This window comes from Mirounga leonina, unplaced genomic scaffold (genome assembly GCF_011800145.1).
Source record: "Mirounga leonina isolate KUSES-001 unplaced genomic scaffold, KU_Mleo_1.0 Mir_101664, whole genome shotgun sequence".
NCBI classification, from domain to species: domain Eukaryota; kingdom Metazoa; phylum Chordata; class Mammalia; order Carnivora; family Phocidae; genus Mirounga; species Mirounga leonina.
In genome coordinates, this window is record NW_023270175.1 from 25,969,914 (window position 1) to 25,982,867 (window position 12,954).

At 43.6% G+C, this 12,954-nt stretch overlaps 1 protein-coding gene across 6 annotated transcripts in view; it reads right to left on the reverse strand.

Moving 5' to 3' along the window:
• ARHGEF6 (Rac/Cdc42 guanine nucleotide exchange factor 6) overlaps positions 1 to 12,954 on the reverse strand; it is a 99,621-nt gene that overhangs the window by 51,734 nt on the left and 34,933 nt on the right. For all 6 annotated transcript variants that reach the window (XM_035009284.1, XM_035009310.1, XM_035009303.1 and 3 more), the window contains one exon: positions 4,341 to 4,411. In XM_035009284.1, coding sequence (XP_034865175.1) covers positions 4,341 to 4,411 — 71 coding nt within the window. The remainder of the gene's footprint in view (positions 1 to 4,340; positions 4,412 to 12,954) is intronic.

Below are 12,954 nucleotides of genomic sequence, written 5' to 3' on the forward strand. Positions count from 1 at the left end.
GTATAGCAAGTCAGGTGTGGGGCCCAGACAGCTGCACGTTTAACAAGCTTCCCAGGGGGCTTCGGATGCAGGATCCCTCGACCACATTTTGAGAAACCCATCTTAGGACACTTTATAACTTTTCATCATTCTCTGCCACGTGGCTTACACGATCACGTCCGTCCTGCCTTCCCCATGAGGCCGTGGGTGCTAAGACTTAGGTGCTGCGTGTAAATTAAGCCTGATAATGAAGCCACTTAGATTCATTTTTTCAGTTTTACTGAGGTACAATTGATAAATAAAAAGTATATATATTGGAGGTATATAACTTGATATTTTGATATAGGTACACATCACAAAATGATCGCCACAATCAAGCTAATTAACATCCTTCCCCTCACATTGTTGCCATTTTCCTTTCTTGTTGCTATTGTTGCTGTTGTTCTTTATTTTTAAATACTTCCTGGCACATAACATCAAGTTATGATGGGGAAAGAAAGTCAAGGAGCAGGATAAGATTATCAGAAAAACAGTGACTAGAAAAATGATACACTGTTTTGCAATGGTGAAAAAAGCTCAACAAATGGCAGTGTATCTTGAGAACACAGAAGGAACCAAGATCAGGGGCAGCACAAGTCTCCTCTGGCCTGCCATGGCCCTAAAGGATGCTTAACACATATTCAAAACAACAAGCCAGTCTCAGACACATTGCACCAAGGCCTGAATGAGGCAGAAATCAGCAGACGATCCCTTGGAAACTTGAAAAGGGGGAGATGATATCCACAGACTTACCAATTCAAGAGGTCTCTACCCTGCCCAAGTTTATAGTATATAATGGTTAATTTAATTTTAGTTTTTAAAAGATTTTATTTATTCACTTGAGAGAGAGAGAAAGAGAGAGAGAGAGAGCACATGAGCGGGGGGAGAGGCATAGGGAGAAGCAGACTCCCTGCTGAGCTGGGCACCCGACATGGGGCTCCATCCCAAGACCCAGAGATCACAACCTGAGCTGAAGGCAGATGCTTAACCATTGGAGCCAACCAGGGGCCCCGTGATGGTTAATTTTACATGTCACTTCACTGGGTCACAAGGTACCCAGCTTAAACGTTATTTCTGGGTCTGTCTGTGAGCGCATTTCCAGATACGATGAGACTTTGAATTGGGAGAGTGAGTAAAGCAGACTGCTCACCCCAATGTGGGTGGGCATCATCCAATCTGCTGAGGGCCTGAATAGAACAAAATGGTAGAGGAAGGGAGAACTGTTCTCTCTGCCTGACTTCTTGAGCTGAAACATCAGTCTTCTCTTGCCCTCAGACTAGAACTTACACCATTGGTTCTCCTGGTTCTCAGGCCTTTGGACAATTCAACTTCTAGGAATCCACTCTACACATCTTCATATAGTTTGCCAAAGTCCTATGTATAAGATCTTCACTGCAGAATTGTTGATATAGCAGCAAAGAACCAGAAGCAATGCACATGAACTCCAACAGGAGTTGGGAGAGACAAACTGCAGGACATCCAGAATTTATATATAAGATTTACATAAGATCCATAAGAATCACAGAGGTTAATGTGCCTTGGATAATCCCAATGACATTTTAAATTGGTAGAATCATTGCATGTACATACTACATCTTCTTTATCCATTCATCTATCGATGGACACTTGGGCTGCTTCCATATCTTGGCCATTGTAGATAATGCTGCCATAAACATAGGGGTGCACGGATCCCTTTGAATTAGTGTTCTCATATTCTTTGGGTAAATACCCAGTAGTGTGGTTGCTGGATCATAAGGTAGTTCAATTTTTAACTTTTTGAGACACACACACACACAAACATACACACACACTGGAATATTATTCAGCCACAAAAAAGAATGAAATCTTGTCATTTGCAACAACATGGATGGAGCTAGAGAGTATCATCCTAAGTGAAATAAGTCAGTCAGAGAAAGACAAATACCATATGCTCTCACTCATATGTGGAATTTAAGAAACAAAACAAATGAGCAAAGTGAAAAAAGACAGAGAGAGGCAAACCAAGAAACAAACTCTTAACCACAGAGAACACAATGATGGTTACTAGAGGGGAGGTGGGTGGAGTGGGGGATGGGGGAAACAGGGGATGGGGATGAAGGAGGGCACTCGTGATGAGCACTGGGTGATGTATGGAAGTGTTGAATCACTAAACTGTACATCAGAAACTAATAATACACTGTATGTTAACTAACTGGAATTTAAATAAAAACTTGAAAAAATAAATTGGTAGAATCAGCAGAAGCAGAGACAGCTCCAAAGCAGCTTGATGGCATACTCCAAATCCACAGGGAGAAGAAGCTATGGTAATATTCTCATCTACCATTTGACTGCATCCTTTCTTTAAAAATTAAATCACTGGGGGGGTGGGGGGGCGCCTGGGTGGCTCAGTCCGTTAAGCGTCTGACTCTTGATTTCGGCTCAGGTCATGATCTCAGGGTCATGGGATTGAGCCCTGTGTCGGGCTCCATGCTCAGTGGGGAGTCTACTCTCTCTCTCCCTCTTCCGCTGTTCCTCCCCCAACTTGTGCACCCATGCGTGCTCTCTCTCTCCCTCTCTCTCTCTAAAATAATAAATAGGGGCGCCTGGGTGGCTCAGTCATTAAGCGTCTGCCTTCAGCTCAGGTCATGATCCCAGGGCCCTGGGATCGAGTCCCACATCGGGCTCCCTGCTCAGCGGGGAGTCTGCTTCTCCCTCTCCCTCTGCCTGCCACTCTGCCTACTTGTGCTCTCTCTATCTCTCAGTCAAATGGATAAAATCTTTAAAAAAATAAATAAAATAAAATAAAATAATAAATAAATCTTTTAAAAAATTAAATCACTGGGGTGGGGTGGCTGGGTAGCTCAGTCAGTTAAGTGCCTGACTTTGGTTTTGGCTCAGGTCATGATCTCATGGTCGTGAGATGGAGCCCCCCCATTGGGCTCTGCGCTCAGTGCAGAGTCTGCTTGAGATTCTCTCCTTCTCCCACCCGCTCTGGCCCTCCACTTGCTCAATGTGCTCTCTCTCTCTTTCTCTCTCTCAAATAAATAAATAAAATCTTTAAAAAAATTAAATCACTGGGGATCACCTGGAAGCTAAAAGAAATGGTCAGAGAGGAAGGGAGAAGGGAGCCCAGCTCTGTTGGGTAATATATTTTAACCTCAGAAATGTAAGAAGAAAAATAGTGATAAAATTGTCCCCTATTATTATTGTCCGTGTCACCTATGAAGCTCCTTCCTGAGTTTTCATACCAACTACTGCTCACATCATCATTATGGAGCAAATTCACTGAAGAGCGCAATTCTGTCTTTTGAAACACAATGTATGGAGATGTTTAAAAACTATCCATGCGGGCGCCTGGGTGGCTCAGTTGGTTAAGCGACTGCCTTCGGCTCAGGTCATGATCCTGGAGTCCCGGGATCGAGTCCCACATCGGGCTCCCTGCTCGGCGGGGAGTCTGCTTCTCCCTCTGACCCTCCTCCCTCTCATGCTCTCTGTCTCTCATTCTCTCTCTCAAATAAATAAATAAAATCTTTAAAAAAAAAAAAACAAAAAAACCCAGAAAACTATCCATGCACAGAATGAAAGGAGTGTGCAGTCCAAACGCATATCCAATATTGGGTGAAAAGCGACACTATTTCAGCTGAGGTCAGGGACGACGATGAAGCTACCAGACAGGAAAACGTAGAGGTTATGTTGACTTGACCTTTTCATTAGTGACTGGGCCAAGTCTGGAAAGGAGACATGAAGGAAAGCAGAGAGAAGATTAAGGAGAATAATAGGATTTTTTTTTCAAATGGGAACTTATTTTGAATATTGCACATGCCCTATTTATAGCTAATAGATTTTGACATATCTGTGTTCAAGCCAGAGCTATTTCATTCCTCCCTCTGTGCCAAAGGGCAGTCTTCCCTTCAGGCTCTCCTCAAACACAAGGTTGATAATATTTCCGAGGACATCATAATGGACTGATTGATTCTAAAATAAGATCACAGTATACGATCACTTAAAACTTATTGCTTAGAGGAACTTGGTAATTCACCTTCTAAATATCTGGTAAGGCTATATCTAAGGGCTGAATTTCCTCATGATGCCTACATGTGAACTGATTTCTCTTTCGGCACTGTTTTATAGGCCTTGCTCTGAATCTTTGTGCTACCTTTGAATTTTTCAGTACAGTGGATATAAAAGTTCTAGCCATCTGTACAAGGCCTATTGACATTAGACCCTTGCAATACTCCGCCGAGTCTCCCATAAGTGTCACCTCAACGCATCTGTGGCTCAGCCAGTGAAAAGGTTCCATACAGACAGTCAAGAAATTCTTTGGTTATGATCTGAACACTCACCACAGTATAATAGTTCTTGGTAAGTGGAGTAGTTTCAAATCCTTTGACAGCTTTGGGGGAGAGAGGTCTCTCTGTGAAAAAGACATTTAAATTATGTTAATAACATCCAAGGCGAAGAGGAGCATTTTATAACGTAGGTCAACTAACCTACTACAAATATTGTAAAATGGAAAGATCAGTGGAAATGTACAGTCCTCAACAAGTGAAACTATACTTTTACTAAACTCTAGATGGTCCAAGTTAGATCTTATCCAGGCCCCCTCAATCTCTGAGGAGTTGACTCCAGGAAACAAACTGAGGGTTACAGAAGGGAGGTGGGTGGGGGGATGTGGTAACTGGGGGATGGGCATTAAGGAGGGCACATGGTGTGATGAGCACTGGGTGTTATACGCAACTAATGAATCACTGATTATATCAAAAACTAATGATGTACTACTATACATTGGCTAATTGAATTTAAATTAAAAAAAAAAAAAAAAGCCTGACTAATGAATGGCAGGGCCAGGGCAAGCACTTTTCTCCATTTGGGCGTGTTTAATTACTGCAGTCTGTCTCTCCACTCAACTTATTCAAAACAGATAAGCAAAGCCAACGCTAACCAAATATATGTATTTGTAACTTGTAAGTTATTATACGAGTATAATATAATATAGAGAATAGCGACCATCCTCTCTTGGGGCTCTCTACTGTGCCAAAAATAAAATAATTAAAATCTCTAACACACTGAAAACTAGCAGGAAATTCTTGTTTCTTTTATGTATCATTTTAATATCATAACATTCAGTGATAAAATGCTTTCTTTTACAAAGTTACTCTTACCTACCAAACTCATGACTAAGACATCCTAACACATTCTTTCTTTAAAAAAAAAAAATTTAAGATAAATACAAGATGGTGATCTTTTCTACCCTCATTTTCTCCTTTGCTTCATTTTGTTTTATATTCCATTTCTATCTTGCTATATTATATGCTGCTTTAAAGTCTCTCTGAAGTATGGTGGAGTATATATAAATAACCAAATGATAAGATAGCATCACACTTGATTTTTCCTTTAAAAAATATTTTCTAGTTTTAAATCTACTACATTCCCACCCTAAAAAATGCAAATTTTAGAAAAGAAAAGAAAAACCGATGATTAGCCCATCACTCAGAGCTAACTATCATCAGAGTAACATTATAAAGCGTGTCTTCCCATCCTTTTTATATATGTATTTGTGGACACACACACACACGCACAGGGATCTTTCTTACTTTACTTACAGTTTTGTAATTCTCCTAACAACCTTTTTAAAAAAAATTTTTTTTTATGTAATCTCTATTCCCAATGTGGGGTTCGAAGTCAAGATCCCAAGATCAAGAGTCGCACGTTCTACCAAATGAGCCAGCCAGGCGCTCCTCTGTAATTCTCCTATCACAACGTTATTTCATGAATATTTTCTCATCTAACCTTGACTTTTAATTATTATTATATTAAAAATACCCTTTACGTGATGTAATGAGCACTGGGTATTATATAAGATGACCTCTACCTCTGAAACCAATAATACGTTATATGTTAATTAATGGAATTTAAATTTTTAAAAAATCCTTTATATTTATTTGGCACTTTGTAGCTTTCAAGACATTTTATTTGATCCTCACAACAGCCCTGTCAGGCAGAGATGATCTCATTTTGCAGAAGAGGTCACTAAGGTCAGGGAGATGAAGTCAGTTGCCTAAGGGCACGTATCTGGGAAATGGCAGAGGCAAGGCTGAAGCCCAGGTGTGCCTTAAGAAGAGCCTGCACTCCTAACCCATATGATGTGTAGAGATAAAGCTACTGAAGGGCTCGGTTGATGGCATTGGCAGTGATCCCTACTGGAGATCAGAGGGGCCATCAGTTTGAGCTGGGATGGTCAGAAAAGACTTTGCTGGGCAGGGGGCACTTTTTAAAAAAAAAAGATTTTATTTATTTATTTAAGAGAGACAGAGCAAGCGAGAGAGAGCACGAGCAGTGGGAGTGGCAGAGGGACAAACAGACTCCCCGCTGAGCAGGGAGCCTGATGTGGGGCTTGATCCCAGGACCCCAGGATCATGACCTGAGCCGAAGGCAGACACTTAACCATCTGAGCCACCCAGGTGCCCCATGGGGGCACTTGACCTAGTCCTGGAAGGTGGTGAGAATTCAAACTGGGAGAAAAAACAGTAGAGAGTTTTCCAGGTAGGGAAGATTCCAGAAGCACAGCTGTAGAAATGGCAATGCTCAAGGAACAACTGTTCCTATGACAGTGAATCGTCCAGCTGGGCCGTACTGGGTAGAGTGAAAATAAGGCAAAAAAGGCAGCAATCTGGGCCAATTCTGTCACTTCCAAGTGATGACAAGTGGGGCATAGCCAGTTTCTGGGAGCTTTACGCTATTTCGAGATCCTCGATCGACCTGGTGGCTTCACAAGGCCTAACTGGGCAAAGCAGAGCAATGCAGAGGCACCTTGCCTATACTTGAGATTGTAAGGGGCTGAGCCAGGACTTGAACCAGGTACTGAACTGCCAAGCGTGCTGTGCCTTCCAGTCTGCCACAGTGTTATACTCTTAGGCATATTCGAAAGTGGCCGCTGCCGAGTGCTTTTGAGTTTTTTTAATCAGGCACGTTTTCTACAGTGTAGCAATAATGGTTCTACTGAGAACTCAGAAATTTTGTGCGATGATGATGTAAACCAGTCTTGATAAAAATGGAACTTTCTAGCGATACCAGCAAGACGTGGTCACCTTTCAAAAGGCAGGCTGAAAGGGAGGGTAAACAGTAACGGAGAGCCTGCCAAGAAACGGAAGAGGGAAGGAAGGGCCACAGGAATGGCGATTGCAGTTGAAACAAAATGTTAACTATGTCAAGTAGAATGGAGACACATGAATCGAAAGGAAGGAAGTGGCCAGTCCGGAGATTCCTGGGTGGCCAAACATGATGCAAAGACACAGCTGGTGCTTTGGTAAGATCAATAAAATTGTCAAACCTCTAGCAAGACTGACAGAGGAAAAAAAAGAGAGAAGACACGAATTACCAATATCAGGAGTCAAACAGGGGCTATCACTTAACAGCCCCTGGAGATATCAAAAAGATGATAAAGCAATAGTCTGAGCAACTCTACACATATACATTTGATAATTAGATGTGAAATGAACTACCTGTCCAGAAAACAAGGACTATCACAACTTACCCAATAGGAAATGGACCTTATAACTATCAGGGAAACTGAATTTCTAAATTTAAAACTCGCGAAAAAGAAATCTCCAGGCCTGTATGGTTTCGCTGGAGAATGCTATCAAATGTTTCAGGAAGAGGCAATACCAATTCTTCACAATCTCTTAGAGAACAATGAGAGGAGGGTTAACCTTCCAACTCATTTCATGAAGTCACTATTACACCGATCCTGAAGCCAGACAGAGAGTCTAAAAGAAGAAAACTGCAGACCAACAGCCCTCATGAATATAGATGCAAAAAACCTTAACAAAATGTTAGCAAATAAAATTCAGCAATATTTTTAAAGCACTGTAGGCCATGGAATTCATCCCAGGGATGCAAGGTTGGTTAAATATTCAAAAATCAATGTGACCCACAATATTAATAGTCTAAAAAGAAACATCGCAAGGCGTATCAATCAATGCGGAAAAAGCACTTGACAAAATTCAGCACTCTTCAAGGGGAAAAGACTCCCACCCTTCTCCAGCCCCCCCAAACAGGAATGAAGCGGAACTCCTTCAACTCAATAAGGAACATCTACCCAAACCCTGCAGCTAGTGTTTACGGCAATGGTGCGAGATGGAAAGCTGAGCATGCGCCCAGCTTTGGCAAAGCCTTGTAAAGTGGTCCCTCTCATCACTCTTCTTCAATTCAGTCCAATCACTGACATCAATCAGCGTTAGTGAAGAATTCAAACGGGTTATGTGGCATAAGGGAACTCAAAGAACAGCAGTACCACACAGACAGAGCCCTAAGAAACCCTCCTAATCCTGATGTAAAGATCTTTCCAATTAACCTCTGGTCCCTTCCCCTCCCAAAAATACATCTAATGACAACTAGTTTTTCTGGATAGGAAACATCCATGTGACATACCCAGGGGACTACAACAGGAAATCTAAATATAAAGCTCAATCCTAGTTTTGGTTTACGATCAGTAGGAAGAGCCATTTCTTAATCTGCCTTAATACAAATTTAATTAGAATGCTACCTAATCTCCTCATTTGATATCTATATTTACCTGCTAATAAGAAGTTTTAGAAGAAGGATTTAATGACCCTTTCACTGAACCAGTGGCAGAAGACAGAATTTGCTTAAAATATCTGTTCCGATCATACTTGCTTCAATACTTCCTTGGCATGGAAATTTTACCAGGAAAATTTTAACGCCAAGTCCTGACAGAACCCTTAGTTTTTCCCTAAGTCACAAAGACAAAAATGAAAAAGAGATATAATTTACCATGTTCCTGATGTATTGGCAGAAATTTCTCTAAGGTATAAATAACATTAATTTATAGGTCACCACTGATTTTTAAGTAAAGGACTGAAAATTGTATCAATGGCTAATTTTCTTTTTCTGTTTTTTTAAAGATTTTATTTATTTATTTATTTGACAGAGAGAGACACAGCGAGAGAGGGAACACAAGCAGGGGGAATGGGAGAGGGAGAAGCAGCCTTCCCGCTGAGCAGGGAGACTGACATGGGGCTTGATCCCAGGACCCCAGGATCATGACCTGAGCCGAAGGCGGACGCTTAACGACTGAGCCATCCAGGTGCCCCATCAATGGCTAATTTTCTTATTTATAATAAAAAAAAACCTTTTTGGGGCGCCTGGGTGGCTCAGTCGTTGGGTGTCTGCCTTCGGCTCAGGTCATGATCTCAGAGTCCTGGGATCGAGCCCCGCATCGGGCTCCCTGCTCGGCGGGAAGCCTGCTTCTCCCTCTCCCACTCCCCCTGCTTGTGTTCCCTCTCTCGCTGTGTCTCTCTCTGTCAAATAATTAAATCTTTAAAAAAAAAAAAACAAAAAAAAAACCCTTTTGTTCAAATTAGGGTTTATTTTTCTCATGTAACAAGAAATCAAGAGGTACACAGCAGGACTGGGAACGATGGCTCCATAATGTCACTACTGTCTGGGTTCCATAATCCTTGGCGAGAGGCTTCTCATGGTCACAAAACCTACTCTACCTTCAGCCTCAAGCTCATGTTGAAAGGACTTTTGTGTGTGTGCGCACGCACACGCGTGCGTACGTGCATATGTGTGTGTGAGAGAGAGAGAGAGACTCAAATATTCTATTTTTGAACTTTCTACAGTAGTAGATTGGTGGTTCCACAAGTCTTCTGAAACCAGCTTCCTCCTGAACAGAGGGAAGAAGCTGCCCCCAGGGCTTTGGCCATAATTATCTTCTCGACAAAAGCTACAGTGGAATCTAAAACTTAAAATCCTACTCCCCAAGGGCATTTACCAGAGCACAAAGTGCTCTTGTCCATGACAGGCTCAAGGGAAGGAAACACAGCAATCTGCAGGGCGAGGGTTTGCACGGGGCTAGGGTTGCTTGGTTTTGTTTTTAAGACAACACAAATGGGTAATGTCAGCCTGAATGAACGGTACCCAAAGCGACCATGAATGAGTTGGTCAGAATTACGGACTATTTGAGTGACCTCAGTGTTACATGTCTGATCCAATGGTAAGCAGACAGGGATCACAGGAGTCCTTTAGTTTGATGCCTGGTTCAACTTCTTGGATGACCCACGAGGTTGTATTGCCGTGAGGTTTAAAACTCAAAATGGACATGGGGCGCCTGGGTGGCTCAGTCGTTAAGCGTCTGCCTTCAGCTCAGGTCATGATCCCAGGATCATGGAATCGAGCCCTACATGGGGCTCCCCGCTCCGTGGGAAGCCTGCTTCTCCCTCTCCCACTCCCCCTGCTTGTGTTCCCTCTCTCGCTGTGTCTCTCTCTGTCAAATAAATAAATAAAATCTTGTAAAACTCGAAATGGACAGTGTCGTGTCTATGGAGAGATTCATTTCATCTATGAATCATTTAAAAAAAAAAACTCCTTAAAGACAAATCTCCTTTCCTCAGCTTATATATCAGTATGAGCTTCGTGGAAAGAAATTTAAAAATGGACAGGTATTTTCTAAACCAAACACAAAACAGCACAGCATCGAACTTAAAATTCCCTCAGCAGCATCCTCGATCTTCCCAACAAGACATCTTCACTCCATCAAGCTGATCTCCTCTACCATCCCCCAAGCTCCCTCTGCTCAATGCTACCACAGATCCTCTGTGGTTTTTGTCCTGTCCCCACCAATCGCTATGAGTTGGATTGTTCTCTCCTCTCATCTGGGCCTATCCACAGCCTCCATGTCTTTGAGGGCTCAGCTCAAGCCCTACTCCTCCCCAAAGCCTCTTCCCATCTCTCCACCCACAGCGCACTCCCTGTCCACTGATGATCTGCTATGGGGTTTACACATTATCATCATCTATCACTTTACACGGTCTGTTATTGGTTTCATCTCCAGCTGTTAGTTCTCCCCCGGACTCTAAATCCGTAAGGACAACTACCTGCCGGAAATCTTCTGAACTATGATTCTCTGGTGCCTCTACTCCACATGTCCAAAGCAACTCTTCATCTTCAGTGCCGACCACCCACCCAACATACACACACACACACACACACACCCTCTTCATCTTCTCTATTAATGGAGTTCAGCACGTATTAAACATTTCCTATATTTCCTGTGTCAAAACCAATGTGTTAGGCTCTCTGGAGACAGAAAGCTGACAAAGATGAGTAAGTCCCCATCGCCCTACGTGTCCGGTGAGTCAGGCATCCCTCTTTGGCTCACCATTCTCCACAGCACCCTGCATTTTAACTCCATCACTGAGCTTATCCTACCACATTCTAAGAGATCTCCCCCCACTTGCTAGACTAAGAACACAAGGGCAAAGCTCATGTCTTGCTTTCTCTGCCTCACCAGTGCCCAGGACAGAGCCTGATAGCCCAGTCGTGGCAAAGAACCCTTTGCTGGCTGGCAAGGTGCATGATACCACATGCCCTTAAAGAGCTCACCCTCAGGCTGGACCCTTAGACTTGGAGTTATCCTCACCTCTTCCCTTTGGCTCATAACAAATCATCAGCGAATTTTCTCGATTGTATTTTAACAGTGTCTACCGCACCCACCCACTTCTTCTGCTCCACTATCGCAAAAGCGGCTCGTACCACTACCTGGACTGCCTAGATCTGAGTAAGAGCCTCTACTGGCTTCCCCACACCCTCATTGCTTATCCCCCACCACGTCTCGGCCACCCAGCCCCCACACCACTGCTAGAAAGAGCTTTTGGAACCACAAGTGATCCCCCGCTTTCCGTTGACACCCTTCTTCATGGGGCTCCAGCCAAGGTCCCACTCCTCTTGACTTGCCTTCCCCTCAACCCAAGTCACCCTACCACCCACTCTGTGCCCTCCGACTTCCATTCTTTAACTTACTAACGCCCTCCAACCTTCCACCTGCAGAAGCTTCTTTTCGTCCCTCAAGACCCAATTTAAGTGCTCCCCCCGCCCCTGGGTTACTGTTAACAGAATCATTTCTTTACTCTCCAACAGCATCTTATCTAGGCTTAGAGCTTTGCCTGTGTTACTTAGCTTATGCTACCCGTTACAGTCGCTTATGTCCACACCTAGCTTGACCACTAGACTGTAAGGTCCTTGGAGGCAGGGTCCGTGAGGGCAGACTATTATAGCCCCCCCCACTACTACCCAGTATCTAACTGACGCTCAGTGAACAAGCCGAACAGAACGTAATGACCTGCCCCACAGTATTTGTTCATTTTACAGAGATTTCCTGAGCCTAAACAAAACAGAAGACCATCTCTGCCCTCATGGCACGTACATTCTCATGGTAAGATACAGACAGTGAATGAAATAAATAAGCACATGTATACCACATTAGATGGAGAGAAGTGGTAAACAAACAAACAAACAAACAAACAAAAAAACAGAGCGGGTAGGGGGACGGGGCAATGGGCATAAGGTTCAGTTTTCTCGGGTGATCAAGAAGGCCCTACTGCGAGGCAGACAAGTAAGCAAAGACCTGAAGGAGGTGAGGGGCAGCAAGGGAGGCAGGTGCCTGTGTGGCTGAAGTAGAGTGAGGGGGAGAAAGGTCAGAGAGGAGGTCAGAGGGGCAACAGGAAGCCAAATCCTGGGGGGCCTCATAGACTAGTGAGATGACCTTGGCTTTTACTCTTTTTGAGATGGGGAGCCATTACCCAAGTTCCATTTTGAAAGAATCACTCTGGCTACTGAGTTTAAATTAGGTTTCATTTAACTAGCAGGCTTCCTGGCCCCAGCTGTCCAGGCCCATCCTTGACGGGCGGGTAAGATGCTTCTAAGGGTTACCTAGGTGCTCAAATCAGAGCCAGAGCTTGCCACGTGAGTCCTTCACTGAGTTCCAAACCAAAGAGAGTATAGGAGAAACTTGAAGGGAAGGGTCCAAAGCTCAGGACCAACAGCGCAGGGCAGTCCACAATGCAGCAGGCAGACTGCAGTACGAGGCATCTCAGTGAGGGACAGGACAATGAGGACGTGCTGTCTGTCCACTTCCCGAGTCCTCTCAACAATGCT